Here is an 18880-nt window from a genome sequence, read left to right on the forward strand (position 1 = left end):
TTGAGTCTTAGCTTACTGATACCAAAGGCGACTTTTTGAACCTGGCTCTCACATCCATTGTGTTATCTTTAGCAGGATGGAAAGTTGGGCGAGTTGGTGTTGCGACATGGTGACTAAACAGCGCAGAAGATGAAACACAGAGAAGAGCAAAAAACAGGACGAGCGCTGCCTGTTTTTTGCTCTTCTCTGTGTTTCGTCTTCTGCGCTGTTTAGTCACCATGTGTTATCTTTATTTTTAATTATAACTTTCATGTCTTAAATTTTTCTTTAATGTTTTAAATGGTTGCTTTTTGTTCATTATTTTCTGTTAGGTCAAGTTAAGTTACATTAGGCAGAGGGGAGTGGAGCCAGACTTGGCATTTTTCATTTAAAACGCCGGTAGAGGTTGCTTTAGTACAGTGCTTATAGTGGTGTTGGATGGCACTCTAGGCAGTCTAACTGTAATTCGGTGGGTTAAACACTGGCATGCTCTACCAGATGATATAGGAGCGCCAACGTACTGCAGACTTGCCCCCGCTTCCCAACCCCACTTTCGAGCAGTGGTGGGCTTCCCTAACTAGCCCAGACCCGGATAACTAGCTCAAACTCGTGACCCTAGCACGGACGGCCAGCCGAAGTCAAGGCATCCTGGACTAGGGATGCCTTCCACAGGGTGACGAGGCCCCACTCATCAGCCTCTGCTTTATAAATAAAAATATTTATTCTTTCTCTGTCTTCATTGTAGTTAGTTTCTTAACCCAAATAAAAGTAGTATGAGATAGGCTGTGCAAAGCGAAACAATTGTTGCTCCTTGCATCGACGCAAAATTGTGCATTTCCACCCTGCAAGGCTGTTGCACGATATTTCTGAACTTTCTTATTGGTGCACGCCTGACACGCCCAGGCTGAACAACAGTCGTCGGGTCCTGGCCGGTCGGCGACGGTTGGCGCCCGTGACCGTGGAGCGCTTCACCACCGCCCGCTATTTCGTGGGCGGCCTCCTCATGGCTGCGGCCCTGGTGACCGTCTTGGTGGTGCTCTTTCCCGGAGCGTCCTCTTCGGCCGCGCAGAACGGCTACGACCTGATGGCGCTGTGGCGAGACATGTGCAACAACCCTCCGGAGTTCATCACTGTTCGGAGGAACAGTTTGCCACCACCAATATGATTTGCTTGGAAGGACACAAAGGGGACGGGAGGGTCGATTCTTTGGCTGTTTGTTTCGTGGACTTTTGGTGTTTCGTTTGGTGCTGCCTCGAACTTGTAGGGCGGTTTGTTGCAGGGTACACAAGGATTCCCTCGGTCCCAAGGGTTGAATTGAGGTTTTGTGCCTAGTGCGGTGTTCTGCTGTGCAATCTCACTGCAAATAAAATGCTCTGCTGGTAGCCTCGGGGCCAGTGGCATACTGTTGAGTAAGATGTAAGGCCCCAGCAGCACTCCTGCTTCTTTCCTGTAAGTTTTAATTGGTGTGTTAATTAAAAGTTGTGCTCGTTTTCCTTTTTAAATTCTGACAAGGCCTAAGAGTGTGCGCAACACTTCAGTAGGCTGATGCCAAAGTGGTCTACGTGTGTCGCTGCATTCTCATAACTCTTTGGTTGCAGTAAAGGAAATGCACCAAAATTGAAGTGTTTCCAACTTTGAGAGGAACGTGTCGCGATTTGGTTAGGGATTGGGATAGGGGGGAAATTTAAAGGGGAAAGTTAAAGTGTTCCATAGCCTGTTGTGTTACTGTTTGGGTCGCTTACTCTGGAATCCTTTCGAGAAAGTCTTTCGCCATGGAACCCTGCTTGGGTTTCGTGAATACTGAAAGGACTCTTAATGAGTGCCATTTTTGTTGTCCCGTTTCGACACGTAGTTGTGCAATAGTACTTACTGTTGTTTTCGTGTATAGTTTAAGGTTTCTCTTGTTGGACACACAGAATGTGTACCTTGTTTTGTTTGTGTAGAAACAAGAGTGACTACATTGCTGTGTTTTATTTCATCGAACAATATTTTTATGCCTGGACAGGAAGCACTTCATGCCATAGTTTGTATTTAAATAGCCCTTGCATTGTATATTGTTGGCAGGAGTACTGACAGGCCTTTGTTGGTTTCTTTTTGTAAATTCTATAAATTGCCAGTTTCAAACTGCTTTCCAAAATGGAAATGGTTTTTAGTTGTGAATAAAGTTTAGTGGTGTGTTCCAGCAGTGATGTTGCTTCAGGTGTTTTGTCAAGTTCATTGTCCGTTTGGGAAAAGCAGGAAACTAAGCTGGACAAACAAGGCAAGTTTCTCTTCACGAGATACATGAACGCAGATGGAAATGTTTATATAAAGCAGAAAGTGGCTGTTTCTTTACAATAAAAGAATAGAAACTTTAATAGGAATGGGTAAGTACTGCAGATTATTGGAGGCACATGTGAGCTCAAAGTTGGTATTTTGTCGATAATTGCTGTAAAGTCAGTCAACTTCATATGCATTATATTGAGCAAAAACATCACCTGCGTACCAGTTGTTATGCTATTTCTAACTCTATTTAGGTTTGATTTCACATTCACACGAGGGTGGAACGATTGAAAGCAAGGCGAATTCTAGTTTTTACCTAGTCAACTAGACATTGGGACTTGTTCATCTCATCGAAATTGCAGAAATATGTTTACAGGGAATGAGATTATACTCGAGGATCAATACTGTATCAACACTTATTGAAGCACAGGACATTTGAGGCTTCCCTTTCTGAGCAGCCAAAAATGATGGGCAACATAAACTTCGTGGTCTAGCACTTCTGGCAAGCGCTACCTGTGAATTGCAAGTAAAGTTTTACACCATGGGAGCTGTAAAACTGGTCATTGTTGCAAAGTGCTGCTGTAGGAGGTTGTGGTGGGGTGAATTTTGGCAAGTTTCACTGTGGTTTGGGCACAGTTAGCTGTAGAAATTGTTTTGTGCTTTGAGATAAAAAACAAACCCTGGGCGAAGGGACTGTTTTGCAGTCACGATATTTTGGCCATGGAGGATATTGTGCACATGAGCAAATACCAAATGTCTTGCAGGTTATGTTAGCCTGCGGTTAGAAGCAAGACTGTGTATGCATGATGTATTATGGGGAGCATTTGGCAGTGGACTATGACATCGGGTGCTAATCGTCCCGGCTTGTTAAGTCTCCCAACAGTGATGCTTCTTTCATTATTATTTTGATGCAAGAACAACCAGCCACTGCTAATATTGCCAGAATAGATAATTATCCTTTTGAAAAAAATTGTCCTTGTAAATGAGGTTTTGCTGGATGTTGAAGATCTGCAGGTGAAGCAAATGAAATTGTAGCTAGGCGTAGCTAGGGGTGTCTGCATGTTTGTTTGTGTAGTTGTACTTAAGTGTTGACGCCAAATGGAGTATGGTATTTACAAGGTAGTTAATTTATTCTACTAGTATTGATGCTTTCTTCCCAGCATTCAGCATCGCGTAAATGATAACTCCTATTAGTGTTACACATTTGGGATTTCGTCATTGCAAAGCTGGTATTTGTATTATCAAATAATTTGCATTTCCTGATGTGAAGTATTTCAGGTCCTATGTGATGACAACAGCACATGGGGCTAAAAAAATAGAAAAGTCTAAGCTACTCATTGCGACAAAAGCTGCATACACTGCACATTATGCAGGTGCTTTAGTGTTGTCACTGGACCAAGTCGCCAAATTCACGTTCCACGTCCTTGAAATCGATGTTGTGCTTGTTGGTGACCGTTCCCATGAGGCAGTAGATGGCATGGGCCAGGTGGGTGCCTCCCAGCACCATGGCTACGATCTGCAACAACCAAAGTACATGCAGTAACTGTACGCCTAAGGGATGAAACACGTTCGGAAAACAACACGTATGTGGACTTGTCTCCTCCTCCAAGAACTGGTCTGGCTGCTGGCAGGCAGGCCTATTCAAGCACGTTTAACCATTTACATCAGTGGTTCTCGACCATAAGTGGACCGGGGCCCCCTTTTGGGCTGGAAAAGATCCCGATCCTGGACAATCCCCCAAGTGGGTATGCGTCACCAATAAGTTCGGTCGGCACCAGAATCCCGGGACGCTCACCGCCAAGTCTGTACACAAAGCAGCCGCGTCGGCGGATTGCCTCGAAAGCGCGTCATCCCTATTTCATATTTGCCGCGCTTTCTAGGCGCTTTTTCAAAGAAAGTGCTACGAGTTGTGCCGCGCCTCCACCAGATGGCGCCACGGGTCCAGCGACCGATAGAAGACGCAGTGAAACATCCCCCTCGCGAGGGGCACGATCAAATGCAGAGCATTTCCGGGGGCGCACGACGTTAAGTAGTTTGCGTTACGTTAATGTTGTTGCACTTGTGACAACTGCTGACGAGAGAGCGATCGTCAGCAGTAATTTGAATGAATCAACGATATAAGGCGCGTACGTAGCGTCCCATTCTGTGTCGGCTTTGTGGCGCAGTGGGTAGAGCACAATGTACATTGCGTTCCGCCCGCAGGGTCGAGGGATGGAAACCAGGCGCCGGATAGTATTTTTTTTATATATTTATATAGTAGGGAGGGGTGCGGTGCGGACTACGGATGTCAACGCGGGTGACATCGTGAGTTACTGAAATGCTCTGCATTTAAAAAGTAGGTAGTGGGGTAATCTATGATAAGCCACGTTGATTCGTGTTAGAATGTCAGAGTCTGTGCTTGTACCTGCGGTCGCCCAGATATTCATTCGATGCCTGCTCTTGGAGTCTGACTTTTATGCTAATGCATGGCACAGTCAAATGATTTGCTTGTGCAGCTAGAAGGCTTGCAAACTTTTATAGGCTGCCTTGTGTGTGTCTGGCCAACGCCGCCTGTAAAAACGTTGCCTAACGCGTCGCCCGCTTTCCTTTGGGAGCGGTAGGGACGTCTGTAAGCTTGAGCTCGAAGGCGTCGGAGCGCAGCCTGGGGAACATTAGAAAAACTGCCAACTATTTTGCATAGTTTCCGAGAAGCGGCGCTGGCTGGCGGACATGAAAGCACGTAGGAAGGCTACGGAGCGGGAAAGGGTAGGAGAGAGCAACAGGAGAGTGTTTGTTAGGCCATTTTTCACTCACGCGTTAAGCAAAGATTATAGAGGCAGCGTTGGTCTGGCTTTTCCGCATACCTGACGTGTTATGCAAAACAGCAACATCAAGACGCGCTGCGCGGAGAAAAACGTATAATTCATGCAGCGAAGCCATGTACACCTATTTGCACTACCAGAAAGGTTCGGAAAAAAAGGGAAAAGAATTGGGGGAAGATTTTTGGGGAGCGGTTCGTGGACACCCTGAGGTATGAATTAGTTTTACCCTCAATTGCGAATCGTTTTTGCCGGCTTGTAGAATTAGCTGGCCGGTGGCCGCAACCAGTGGCAGCACGGCGCGCGCGAACATGAGGGGAAGGCGTGGCGCATCAATTCTCGCATCCCTTGACACACAGACACACCGCAGTCGCACGCACAGCCCGTGCCTCAAATTCTTCAAAACCGCAGCGCAGAACGGTCAGTGGGCCGGTTAGACTTATCGGATGCCATATAGTTACGACTGCGCCTTGCAAACATGCATTGGGAGTCTGGAAATTTTCACTGAACATTGAAAATACATCCCATTTCGAACGTCTGAATGGGCGTACGGAAGTGTAAACCAGGACGTCCCACGGACGTACATGGCATGTCAACCGGCTCCGAAACGGACGTCCTGCGGACGTCCGTAAGAGCTGGAATGGACGTACGTCGGACGGTCAGCGGACGTCTGGTGGTTGCTTGGGTGTAAACATGTGGGGCTGAATTGCCTAAAACGGTGGCCGTCACTTTGAAACAACGAGGCATAGGCATGCTCTTTTTCAATACCTCAGCTATGTTGTTCACGCCTCGTTGTTTCAACACCGCAGCGCGAGGTACAGCACTCGCCTCGTGTGCGGGAGGTACCGGGTCCGAATCCGCGTACCGCCCGGCGCCCACCGGTTTCTTTAAAGGTTACCGGCGTCCCTCGTTGAGTGCAGACCTTTGAAAGTGGTCGTCTAACTCCTGGATAGTTAGTTGCCTTTACTTTTGCGAGGACCCCGGACCCTTGTCTATCTGGCGGGGCCCGCTGGCCGTCTACAACATCGATTTGCGGGTGGTGAAATAGTCAGGTGTCTGCATCCTGTCGGAAGCGGTTACCAGTTGAGCGTCCACCGTGGCTGTAGAGTCACCGTGTGCATTCGTTTATTGCCTATGAGGCGCAAGACACCTACCGGCAAACTAGGTACAAGCAACTCCCAGGCCTGACACTCGGCCCGTGTGCGGGACTACAACGCTTGGGAAGTTGACCTGGCGTGTACGGGAGATCGCCCTTATGAAATGGTACGGCTGTAAAATGCAACGTTCTGAAGGCGAAGCTGTTTTTGGTCGAGGCTTTCATGGGACGAGGCGTGGTAATGCGGCTTCAGAGATGTGGAGAGGGCATAGCCCACCGAGGGGGACAGCAAGCGCAAAGCGCGCATATAACAAGATAAGGGCATTATTGAACGAAACGTTTATATAGGTAGAGCTTTTCTATACTAGTAAATCTGGCGGCAATGTTTGTAATTGCCAACATTGTTGAGCAAAAAACAAAGCATGAGGCATGTTTGGTGCAAGACATAAATAGGTAAGTGATATTTGCATTGTTCTCTTAATTAAGAATTTATTGCCGCTACATTTTTTGCGACAGCAAATAAAAAAATACGCCATGAAAAAAACGAAAAGCGCTCGCGGCGCCCCCTCGCGGCAATGTCCCAAGTTCTAAAGTAGGAAAAGGTTCCAGTAGATAATCGAGCAGTGGAACATGGCAAAAATGAATCGACGCGAACGGGAATCGATCTGCTGGCTTTGATAAGTTCCATGAACCTTCGCTTTGCGATTAGGGAACGCCACGCAACTTCGATATTAAGCCCCAACCACATGGAGCGATTTTGCGAGCGACTTGGGGCGCGACGCGACTAGCGACGAACTACTTTTCGCCGCGGACCAAGTCGCTCATCGAATCGCTCGGTTCTGGGTCGCCAGAAACAGTCGCTCGCCTCCCGGAAGTGGCCTCAGCGACTAGCCAATAGGAGAGCCCCTACGTAAGCACGCAACCTCCGGTTTTGGAAGAGAACGGGGGGAAGACTGCAAATCCACGCAGCGGAGCAGCGGATTTTCCGCAGCGGTGCAGCGGAAAAGAAAGCTTCGCGTGGCAAAGCTTGTGTACACGCTGAAGCAGGAGCAAGAAGGCTCCCGCACACACTGGGTGAGACCCGTGTGGGAAAAACGACGTCAAGAAAGCGAATTCTTCACGGCGTTCATGTTGGAGCCGAGAGACGAGGCGCAGAAGGAAAAGCGTGCGCTATCGCTAACCCAAACCAGTTTTAAAGATGCAATGAAGTGCAAAAAGCAAGGTAGAAAGGTGTAATACTTTTTAGTCATGCTTTTTATGACAAATGAACAAAAAAATGTTTGCAAACAACCACCGTACCAAGCGCGTGTGTGCGGCAACATTGAAATCGCCATCCTCAGTCGCTCGAGCAGTCGCTGTCATGTGGTTGCCTCGGCGAGCGACTTCGGTTTGGCGACTGCGGATCCTAGTCGCGTCGCTCGTCGCGTCGCTGGAAAAATCGCTCCATGTGGTTAGCGCTTTACAGGGGAACTGACACAAAAATTTTGCTTTTTTTTTTTTTTGCGATTAATAGCTAATGGCCTATTCATCACGTGTACAAACCACATTTGCTTCAGCGCGCGACGGTTAGTTAATTAAAGACGTTTTTAATGCAGCCAGTCGCAGTTGCGGTTTCAGCGGGTGCCGCGAAAAGCTGGATTTGGTATAAACAAAGCTTCCAACGTGACTGTCGGACGGATATCAGAGCAGAGCTGCCGTAGAAGTGTCGATTCCGCGTCGGCGGCAGCCCCTACATACTACCCCTATGTACTGATCTCGTCAGCCGCTTAATTAAAAAGCAATTGTGGTCGTGATGCAGGCGCCGCGAGTTGCTGCCGTGGCTAGAGAATAACGCGTGACACTCGAGACAGTGGGTGGGGAGACGCGCTCTAAGAGCAGCTGCCGGTCTGCCTACAAGTCTGCCTACAGATGCGTTAGACTTGACACTGCGGCGGATATTCGGTTGCCGCTCTCGTAAGCGGTGCAGATGACGATTTTTATGCAATTCGCCATCGCATCATTAACTCCTTTTTCGTATGTGCTGACTTGTTGGGGACCTGAGTCCCATTTCGTGCAGCGGGAACAAGCTATTGCTTGAGCTACCTGCGCGGGCCTGCGCCACATCGCGGCCGTAGCCGCCGCCTGCGCAGCGACCGTGCGGTTCGCTCAGTGCGCTTTCCGTGTCCTCGGCGCGTTTTCGCGTCCAGTGTAATAAAAAGCAATAAATTTGAGTGCCTGGAATTGGTGTAGAACTTGCGTCGCGGCCAGCTGCCCGATGAGCCAATGAAATCCCGGCGCCTTCGCCGCCAACGCTCGGATCGTTCGTTGCTCTAGAGCAAAAGCACCGACCTCTGATTGGAGGGGCGAGCCGGCGAGAAACGCCGGCAGTGCGAAAGCGGGCAACATAAACTCGTGACGTGTTTGGATGTTGTTTATTTACTCCACATCGATTCCAGGCAATGTCGATTGCGCGAGGTCCTCCGCTGTCTGCTCAGTTGCGTTTCGCACACTTTAAGATTGATTTTGAATATGTTCTAGCTGTATTTTCCACTGATATTTTGTAGATGATGTGTGCGTGTTCACACCAATCTATCTCCAAAGTTATCTCGCCTTTAAAATTTTGTGTCGGTAGTCCTTTAACATCAGCGTTCGCGACGTGAAGTCAGTGAAAATGGGCTAATTGTTTTCTTCTCGGTTCGGGAGCCCTGCGGGTGGTCAAGGAACTCTAGGAAACATACAGCGTGTCCCCCTGATCAGGGCCTGCTCCAGGGCCCAAAACGACGCTCACAGCGAGCCTGCGAGCCCAGAAAAAGTGCATCAGCTCTACTACGTTGACCGTAGCCCCCGCAATAAAACTTCCTGCAACCGTGTATTGGTGAACAATTATTTCGGGCAGCAGTGCCAGAGGAACTTGCTTGACCGGGCACCCTAATATTTCTTGAGTGAAACTTAAGGGAAACGACACCAGCGCTTCTCGTCCCTGTGTGAGTTTGCGCTTAAGTTTCACTCATGGATGTTCACCAACTTGCTCGTCTCTCCATTTTGCTTTAATATTTCTTGCTACTAGCGCTCGCTCCGGCAAAGGCGTTAGCATCTCCTCCAGTAGCAGTGGAAAGATGGTTAAATATGTTTCACGGAGGCTGCTGTAAAAAAAGGGTGCGTACCCCTCCAATGACGCCCACGGCGCACTGGGTGATGCTCAAGCGGAGGCTGATGACGCTGCAGCACCCGGGCCAGAAGAGGAACAGCGCAGCCATGAAGTGGAAGGACACGTACTGCGCGATACGAGAAGGGTCTCAGCTGCACAGAACGTTCAAGCTCCTCTCTTTCGCACTAGTTTTTAAAGCGAAGCTTTTGACGTCTCACTGATGGCGTCTGTAGTCCACCTCAAAACCCACTGCAGGAAAGCAAACTTCCGCCTGTAAAGCGCACTCTCCCTCAAATACTCTTTCACAGGTGAAGCCTGCTTTAGGTTTTTGTATCGACAGAGGAATCCCTCACGAGAAAGCTTCTTTCAACCACCGCCGTCGTTAGACGGAGAGTTGCATCATTTTTTAAGGGCTCTACCTGTCGGCGTCTGATGTCGCCGTAAGCGTCGTCTCGTGTAGTCACTGTGCTGGAACACCGAGACACTCGTTTACGCCTCGCGCTAGAACGTTTTGTGATTCAAAGACGCGAGTCTTTTACAGCAAAGCTGTGTACCTGCACCCCCAGAGGTTTTATTTCCATTGGCAAAAACGCCAAGGCGCCAAGAATACACTTATACCGCGGCCGCTCGATGGAAAGGTTTCCATCGAGCGGTCGTGCTTATACACTGCATGCTTCGCCCCTCCCCTCGTTTCACGTTAGTGGAGATGGCCCGGAAGTTTTGTGTAGCTGAAGTCTCTCCCATGTTTTTACAACTATTCTAACGCACAGTAATGTCGGCGCTATGTAGCATAGCGTACAGGCCTTTCTCACCGCGTGCCATATTACGCACTTTTCTGTAGCTGCGCATCGTCTAGACTAACTTGAAACTTTGCTGCGGCAGGAGGCTCAGCGGCGGCATTTTTACCTTTCGGAAACGCCGATGCTGCCAGCGATGCTCCACGCGTGCTTTCCTGTTACGGCTGGGCTATTACAATCATGCATCGTTTCCGTCCCTCCCTCACGCACGCGCAAGCGTACATCTGGCGACGCCTACAAACAGATACTTACTACAACTGTACACGACTTCACCACATTGCACCTACAGTCTACCCCCCACACTTTTCAACCGTGTAATGCCCTACTAAACACTTTACACCTTTTCGTTGAATTCCCGCTCACTCCAAGCCTGCCTCCCCAACTAACGCCCACCCCTTCCCGTGAGCAGTGGTAGAGGCTCCGAGCAGCTCCGACCGTGAAGATCAAGCTATCCTGGTTGACCGGGCGCGCGACGGCGGCGTCCTCTCGCTGCCGCCTTGACATAGGACGCTGACCACACCGCATTTTCTGACGCCTTTTCTCTATAAAAAACGTTTATTCAACACCATCTTCATTTGAGAGTGCTGAATTGCCACTGGGGTATTAAGTCTGGAAATGAAAAGGGCGGACGCGCACAAAACGACAGTTTTGCAGAGGGGGACTCCAGCTTGCCGTACTTTTTCTGTTAACTGCTGCTTGTTTCGAAACTTGAACACAAACTTTTTAATAAAATGGATTGTTGGGCGAGTTGGTTCATGGCTTCAAGAAAATTAAAAAGAGCGCAAAGGACGAGGACAAAGAAACACAGTAGACGGGACGCGCGCTCACTACCAACTAGGTTATTTCGAAAACCCTTCCCACATATAAATGTCAATACATCAGGGGCGCGCCTGCGCACAGAAGACCTAAAGAAGGCAAGCCACATGCGCGCTACCGATTACGGCACAAAAGGCGGAAATCACTCTCCCGCAAATACACCGATGTCTGGCTGACACAATCTTTGCCCCTTTTTTTAATATGGTATGCCTCCAAAAGTTCACGTGCCACCGTATCCCTGCTGCGGCCCAGTATCTTCAACTGATTAAACAGAGGCACGCATTTACATTCTGCGCAGTGCGCCGGAAGATTCGCACCGGAATCCTTTGTGAGGGACAGCTCATGTTCGCGGGCCCGGTCATTGACACATCGGCCGGTTTGTCCTATGTAGGACTTGCCGCAGTCCAGTGGCAACTCATATACTGCAGCCACTGCGCAATCCACATAACGCAGTGCGTGCTTTTTACCACAGGCAGCCCCTTTCCTGGCATCCCCAGGGATGCGCGCGCACAACTTTGCCAGCTTTCGCGGCGCTGAAAAAACAACGGGTACATTGTGCCTGTTCGCCACTTTCTTAAGGTTATGTGTCACCTTGTGGATATAGGGAATCACCTCGGGCCTCTCGGAGCTCTTTTGCCTTTCTTTTTCCCTCGCCGTGCATTTTAGTTTCTGCAGCAGGGATTCCACAGTCGCCACCAGGATGGTATTTGGATACCCTGACGACCGCAACCTCTGAATCTGTTGTTGAAAACTGGTGTGGGCGGCATGCTCGCAAGACTTTTGGAGGGCGGATTCCAGACCGAGCTTAGCAATTGCTCGTTTAACAGTCGTTTAACTTTTTTAGGTCTTCTGTGCGCAGGCGCCCCCCTGATGTATTGACATTGATATGTGGGAAGGGTTTTCGAAATAAACTAGTTGGTAGTGAGCGCGCGTCCCGTCTACTGTGTTTCTTTGCCCTCGTCCTTTGCGCTCTTTTTAATTTTCTTGAAGACAAACTTTTTAATAGTGAAGCTCTATAGCAAATAGCAATTTTTCGCGTACGCAGTTAAAAATACCAAGAAATTGTTTAGCGCGCGCACATGAGCGCAGGCCTCGCGGCGACCGCCCGGCAGTTAAAGAAAAACAAGATAATGTCGAGCACTCGTGTGTGCGTACCTCGCGGTGCCCGCCCAGCGTCCCTGGCGTACGTTTGTCAAGCCAAGCATCTCCACTTAAGGAGATTGGCTAAGATTGGCAAAAAAAAAAAAAAACCAGCGTTCGCCGTAATAGTGGCGACACTTGCTCGGAACGAGAAAGACACGTCATAGCGTATGCCCCTCCAAGGTTGCGTCCAATGATTATTACTTCCAAAAAATGATGTAAGCTCGCACTTTTAGCAACAATGATAGAGTAGAGGTCGTTGCGGCAGCGAAGAAGAAGAAAATCGGCGGCAATCGTGGACTTAAACCGTCGTGATGGTCGTGAAGGTTGCGTATACAGCTTCGCTACCTTCAGGTGTTACTCGTTCGTGCGAGCTTCTTTCATTTTTCGAATAATGCAGCGCTTTGGGTGCTGAAAAGCTTGGGCTTTATTTACAACACGACTGGTCGTGCTTTCCTGCGGCCTGCATGCTAACCCTAATGATATTTACAGACCCATGCCGCTTACGATGTCTCACACATAGCAGTGGAGCGCAGAAAGGTAGCCACAGCACTCTTCGTCTAGTAGTAACGTATACAGCCTTCATTGGAAACAAAAAAAATGGACGCCATCCCGCCCTGCGAAAGTGGATGTCCAGCGCATATTTGTTGTAAAGCACTACACATGCTGATGGGTGAGGGTATAAAATGTTCCTCATTGTCTTGGCGGGATTGTCGCTTGCACTGGGCTCGAGACAAACGGTGGGTCCTGACGCATGCTCCCGATGTCTTGGGTGGGAAATGCTGGGTCCTGCCAAGCCTGATGCATGCGCTAGCCTTTGAATGACGTCAACCCCCCGCTCCCCTTTCCAGAGAGGCTGCAAACCTAGTATTTACAAATTAGCAGAACACACGGGAGGGGGTCCCAATATTGTTCACCGGCGCTTTATCATCCATCATGCGCTTTCCATGGTTGTTTTGTGGTTGTTTTCTTTGCACGAATACTGAGCTCTACGCTGCACGCCTGGTTAGCCTGACGCATGCGCTCGGGATCCTGGGCAGGAACTGCTGGGTCCTGTCTGGGTTTTTTGTTTACGACACGAAATTTTCCGACCAACGAGAGGCTAACAGCTTCGCCGTAAAAGAGCGAGCGATTCGCCACGTCTGGTACAATCCACTACCCGTCTCTTCTGAATTTTCCCCCGTTTTTGCCGGGAAAGTGGCACAAAGGTCGTGCTTTTGGGTAACGGCCACAACGGCTGTTATTCTCATGAAGGCAAAAAAAAAAATGCTATTGAGTCGATATGTCGGCACGAGTTCAACACGGGGGGCAAATTATTGTATACCCTCCATGAAGGCAGGTTTCTGTATCCAGGACTAGTGTAGTTGCGCGAAAACCCGATTAGATAACATTTTAGTAATGAAAGAGTCATCGTCGGTTACCTTAATTCCCTTTGGCGATATGTTACAAAACTCTGATTTGATAACATCTGATTGACGCCATAGCCGTCGTCCATTACCTTCCTTTGGACGGTGTTTTCATAATCAAATCTCCTCAAATCCATTTAATCATGCGGCCTTGGTGAGCCCCCACCTGCGGTTTGTCATGATCGGGTTACCCGGCATACCGAAGCTGAAAAAGGACGTCGACGCTAACTAGCGTGTTTTCGTCACCGGTGACCGAATCGGCCCGTGCCGCGAAGGACGCCTTATTGAAGAGAGAAGACCCGTTATAGAAGAGAGATCGGCTACCCGTCCCACACCTGCAACTCATTGAAGTACGACGGCAGTATGACAAAGGAGTTGATTTCCTTAGCGCGGAGCGTGGAATCGGTTAAGTTACTAGGACACTCAGGTGTGCCCCGTGCTCAGACGAAAGATCTCCACGTCTGAGTGTCGCAAACGCCTTCTCGCCCTCGTGGTCACGTGGGCAAGCACCCGGGACGGCTTCGAGCGTGGGCGGGGCCTGTGGGTTTGAAATGTAGGTTCCTGATTGGACCAGACTTTTGGAGTTGAATTTATTAAGGGAATTCTAGGGACTTTTGATGTGAACTAGAAGGCGGTATTGTGCGCTGCCGAGGGTTGCTCGTCGTGCGATTTCATTCGAGACTCGGCACCATGCAAAAAATTCGATAAAGTTATCGCCTTCATCAGCATGTCTCGGTCTCCTGAAAAATGTTTGGGAACACTCAGCCACGCTACCAAGATGGACTCCTGAACCCAGATTAACAGCATGCCCCCAGAAATAACTATTCTGATGGTATACGCTTTCTTCGGGAGACCGACCGCACCACGCAAGCCCGGCCAAACTCCGAAAGTCTTATAGCCAAGTCAATTACTACAGCGGCTCTTTATGGGAAGGCTTAAGCAATAAAGGTAATTCTCTCCTACTCCCTAATCCTCTAATTATCTTTTGCGGAGCGCGCATTCTGTATTCACGCACACTTTTTTTGGTGTAACGCGCAGTTTTTTTTTTGGATCTCACGCATATTATGTACATCAGATCATTCTTGTTTTTCCATCCTGGTATTGTTTAACTGTTATTTATATTGCAATCTTTTTGTGCAAATTTGTGTCCACGAGCAGCTGCGTCTGCAAATTCAAATTCACCCAGTGCATTTTTAACTTGCTCCGCTTTCCGCTGTATGCCTTGTAGGGGGCACGGACCACCTCAAGCCTTTTCTGGGCTTTTTGACCGTGCCCCTAAGCATCCTAGGATGTTTGAATAAAACGATTTGATTTGAAAGAGCGCGAGTGAGTAGAACATGTATGAATCTCCTCCTCCCCGGCCAGGAGGAGGGTGGCTCACGTAGAAGGACGGGGCGATGGCGACGGACACGACGGGCGAGAAGAGTCCCACGAGCAGGAAGTGCACGCCCTGCATGGCCATGGCGAAGGACACGGTGGCCATGCAGCGCAGGCTCGCGTCCGCGCCTCCCAGCACCTCCACCACCAGGAACAGCGAGGACGCCAGGATCTGTGTACGGTGGGGCAAGGGGGGCTCACTGGTTTAAACGTCAATTCTATCAAAAATGGTTTATCTACTTTAGGCTCAAATAAAGCTTAACAGACTCCAGGTCAATGCTATAAAATGTGACCGTATCGACTTTACGACTCAAAAGACGCTGAACAGTATCAGTGTCGCTGCTATCAAATGTAAGTGTATAGACTTCAGCGCTCAAAGCTTAAAAGTTTCAAGATCATTGCTATCAAATGTATGTATATCGGCTTTAGGGCTCAAATAAAGCCTAACAGTTTTAAGGTTCCTGCTATCAAATGTAACTGTATCGACTTTAGGACTAAAATAAAACTTAACAGTAAGCGCCGTTCCGTGAAGTTTTTCCTTTCGACTTTCTTAGGTTGCGTTGGCGTTTTCATTTCAATTTATTCTAGTGCAGGCCAAGATTCTGGTCCATACAGGAGGTGCATAACGAGTGTTGAACAAAAGGCCCAAGTTTGCTACCTATAACATGTTACAAACACGTCTAAATTGTACCCTAGTACAGCAATCACAAAAAAGAACATAGCAGATGTAATCACAGTGAGGCAAAAACGCCGTGCCCCTACAACAATACAGCTCCAAGAGCTATAAAAGACCAGAAAATTTTCATACAGAGGGAAATTAGTCAAAACATGTGTTTAAGTTACGGTAATTAACGAGGTTTTCCGAAAAAATGTCTAAAGTTTGTTCTAAAACCTTAAGGGAGAGGAATTCCATTTGTTTACAGCAAACACATAAAAACTATCGATGCGAGATTTCTTTAGCAAACATTGGGGTGAGGAAGAGCTGGTGTCTATGTCTTGTTCGTCGTGCATCAAAAAGTTACATAACGACGCCGTTGAAGTCCGGTTTTTCACTGCACGATGATGTTACGTGAAAACTGGAGACGGCTAAATTTGCGCCGGTAATCCAGCCAACCGATTTTATCCTAAGCCTTGGCAGCACGGGGAATCTTCTGTTTTATATTTTCCGGAGATAAACCTAACGGCCCTCCTTCGTACACGCTCCAAATTTATACTGTCCTTTTTAGTGCAGCGGAACTAGATCTGCTGCCGCGTGATCTAGTTTCGATTTCAGAAAAGTATTATAAGCTAAAATTCTGGTGTTTGCTGCAACGTTTACGAGTTTTCGCTTCAAGAACCAGAATTTTCGTAAAGTGGCTGAACATGTAACGGAGATGTGGCCTGACCAAAAGACTGCATTAAGTAAATGTATGTTCACTTCCGTTCAGCCTACGGCGTGAAGCTCTGTCAGTGTTTTATGTTATGGTCAGGAATTGTAGCGATTTTAACTGGAGCCGGGCACACATCTATTTTTGCCGTAAAATACACAAAACAGCGCTGCAAAACAACCAAGGCACCGGAGTTGGCACACGACACCATGGATACCAGCGCGTAACCGCGGCAGGCGTGGTGGTGCATAGCTGTAATGTTACATTGGGGTGCATCTTTCCCGTATTTGACGTGTTAACCAATTTACGCTACAACTGACGGGCAATTCACGCGGCCGCCGTGACACTAGGCGCTACGCGAGCTTTTTTGAAGGATGTGTCTAGGGTGCCGTAAGACGGCAGGTACTATGAGCACTGCACGAAAGCGACGTCCACCGGCATTTCTATTAAAAAAATGCCGCGTCCGGAACTACTACACTTACCATTAACGTAACGTAACGTTAAGTAACCTAACGTAACCAAGCGACAAGAAAAGAAAAATCATTAAAACACCGAAAGCTTACCTAAGTCACCAGAAATTATAAATTAAACTTAAAATGTAAACAGAAGACGAATGGGGCAAGAGCTGGACTCGAACCACCGCACTTAAAAACACGGTGCTAAGACGAAACCCCCACAACACAACGGCTGGCGCTCTAGCCTTTGTCAGGCCTGTATTAAATATTCGAATGTCGTGGGGACGACACTCTAGGCATGGCTGTAGCGCTGAATTGGAGTGCCGTCGGACGCACTATAGATACCGCATTGGTTGAATTAACTGGGACAAGCTACCCACCAAATCCTGTGTGCTAAGACCTCTGGCATGCGCATTTCATTCTCAGTATACCTTGTCCGGCACCAGACTGTTAACTGATGGCGCTCATAAAGTATACTCACCACTTCGATGACGTTAAAGAGCCCGTTCCAGGTGATGACGTAGTCACTGTTCACCTGTATCTCGGACAGCGACGTCTTTCCCTTGATGAGGTCGTCGAGCACCTTGTTCAGGCTGTCGTTTCCAGGCAGGGGAACCTCGGGGAAGCCGGCCATGGGGAAGATGTGTCACGTTGGAGACGAAGCGAGACGCTGTCGCACTCTGCGGCAGTGCACGGCCGACGAGGACGACGATGCTGCTGCTGCTGCTGATGATGATGATGTTGATGATAGTGGGAATAGCGCCGCTGGGAATGGCTCGTCATCAGTGAAGTGGATTTTCAAGAAGCGAACAAAAAGAAACTTTCGCAAGTTAGTTGGGAATGAGGAAAAAATTGACGAATCCCAAGCTTGGGAATCAATGAGACCCGAAGCTTCTATTGCATGACATTCTGAATTCAAAGTGCTTTTTGAAGTATTTCTCTGGGCCGACAAACGAGCTAAACGCGCTTCTCTCGCAAGGCCACGACACGGTGTTATGATTGTTGCTGTTGGTATACTAGCGCTCACCACGCTGCTCGTCTCCCTTGGCGTTACATATGTTGTCACCACGCTGTTAAGACGCCAGCTCCAAGCTGTAGTCTTCAATTGTGCTTCGGCCGACTACCGAAAGCGGTCCGTGGTGCTTATTCACTCCGCGATACCTCACGAGGCGCTTGCTTGACCTTGGCTGAGCTTGAAGGTCAGAGACACGCTACCAGGAGTTTCAGTTCTGTACCTGGAGTAATAAGAAAGCTGCGCGACTCTCCTTCCGAAAGAAAAAAAGATTTATCTTCCTATATGGCTCTGACACATACTGAATGTCATAGTGCCGGATTACTGTTTCAATCGGTTCTTGCTGCTGAGCTCGCATCTGAAAACTGTTCGACTACATTGCATGTGAAGGTAGTATATGCTGCACGTGTAGATCACACATTTGCCATAGCTCCTTACGGTTCATTCGTAAACGTCTAGTCATTCTAGTGCAGCGGTTTCTTAATTAGATGAGCCATGGCAATGTGGTTCACTTTGGACGACTTCGCCTTTCTTAACTCACTAACCTCTATTCTAGCTACGAAAGAGGTTCTTTAGGCAGAAAAACGCAACAATAAAAGACTTGAAATTTCACGCTACAATGGCGTCATTGGGCAGGAGTGACGCAATATGGAGCAGTACTGAAAAAGACGTTATCAGTGTGTTAAGCGCACGCTTGCACGCTCAGTGTGTTAAGCGCATGAGTGATATGTTCAAACGGAAAGACAGGTTCTGCTACAATCACCCAGTCATTTTCTCAGCGGGGGTTTGGGTCAGCCGTGGCCAATCAGACGAACATGATTCTGTGACATCATAGAGATGCTACAATAATGTGGCTGGGGTGTTCCCGCGGAGTCCTGGCTGGCAAACCACGTCGTCCACTGTTGAATCTAAGGATTGGGGATTGGTTAGTGTTTTCTGGCGTTCCTATACCTCGTGCTCTAGGGTACGGAGTGTTAAACAGTAATTACATGTGGCTTGATATTTGGTCGGATATATGGCATGGAGGAGGGTGCGGTGCGGATAGGTGTTGGTTTGGAGTATTGTGAAGGTGGTAGCTTCATATCTTGTTATTTGCGGGTGGAGATGCGAGAACATTCGCCGTTTGTGTCGATAGTGAGTTCAGATGCCCGTGTAGAGCAAAATAGGTTGTTGATTAGATGCCAGGGTCGACGATCCTCCCGCGAGGGAAACGGCCCGGTGTATAAGCGCGGACCGCGGCGTTAGCCG

The 18880-nt window shown here is 48.5% G+C and overlaps 2 protein-coding genes across 7 annotated transcripts in view; one reads left to right on the forward strand and one right to left on the reverse strand.

The window, feature by feature from the left end:
- LOC144142445 (uncharacterized) overlaps nt 1-2164 on the forward strand; it is a 289522-nt gene extending 287358 nt beyond the window's left edge. For all 6 annotated transcript variants that reach the window (XM_077673956.1, XM_077673955.1, XM_077673958.1 and 3 more), the window contains one exon: nt 883-2164. In XM_077673956.1, coding sequence (XP_077530082.1) covers nt 883-1144 — 262 coding nt within the window. In that variant the 3' untranslated portion in view covers nt 1145-2164. The remainder of the gene's footprint in view (nt 1-882) is intronic.
- Nucleotides 2165-3373: 1209 nt separating this feature from the next.
- Nucleotides 3374-17295, reverse strand: LOC144141475 (uncharacterized). The gene is made up of 4 exons (XM_077673030.1): nt 17102-17295; nt 14803-14970; nt 9279-9389; nt 3374-3757 (listed from the first exon to the last, which is right to left on the reverse strand). The coding sequence occupies exons 1-4, from the start codon at nt 17252-17254 to the stop codon at nt 3629-3631; spliced, it is 561 nt and encodes a 186-aa protein (XP_077529156.1). The 5' UTR covers nt 17255-17295; the 3' UTR covers nt 3374-3628.
- Between the last annotated feature and the right edge of the window lie 1585 nt (nt 17296-18880).

Source organism: Haemaphysalis longicornis, unplaced genomic scaffold (assembly GCF_048455015.1).
Source record: "Haemaphysalis longicornis isolate Haplotype H1 unplaced genomic scaffold, Haemaphysalis longicornis Haplotype H1 scaffold_6, whole genome shotgun sequence".
Lineage (NCBI taxonomy): Eukaryota > Metazoa > Arthropoda > Arachnida > Ixodida > Ixodidae > Haemaphysalis > Haemaphysalis longicornis.

Excerpts from the sequence above, each read along its gene's own strand:
- LOC144141475 (XM_077673030.1), bottom strand. The coding sequence starts at position 17,254 with ATGGCCGGCTTCCCCGAGGTTCCCCTGCCTGGAAACGACAGCCTGAAC. Across the intron at positions 9,390-14,802 it reads CCATCGCCCCGTCCTTCTAC|TACGTGTCCTTCCACTTCAT; the intron begins GTGAGCCACCCT and ends CGTATCGCGCAG. Across the intron at positions 3,758-9,278 it reads CCGTGGGCGTCATTGGAGGG|ATCGTAGCCATGGTGCTGGG; the intron begins GTACGCACCCTT and ends TGGTTGTTGCAG.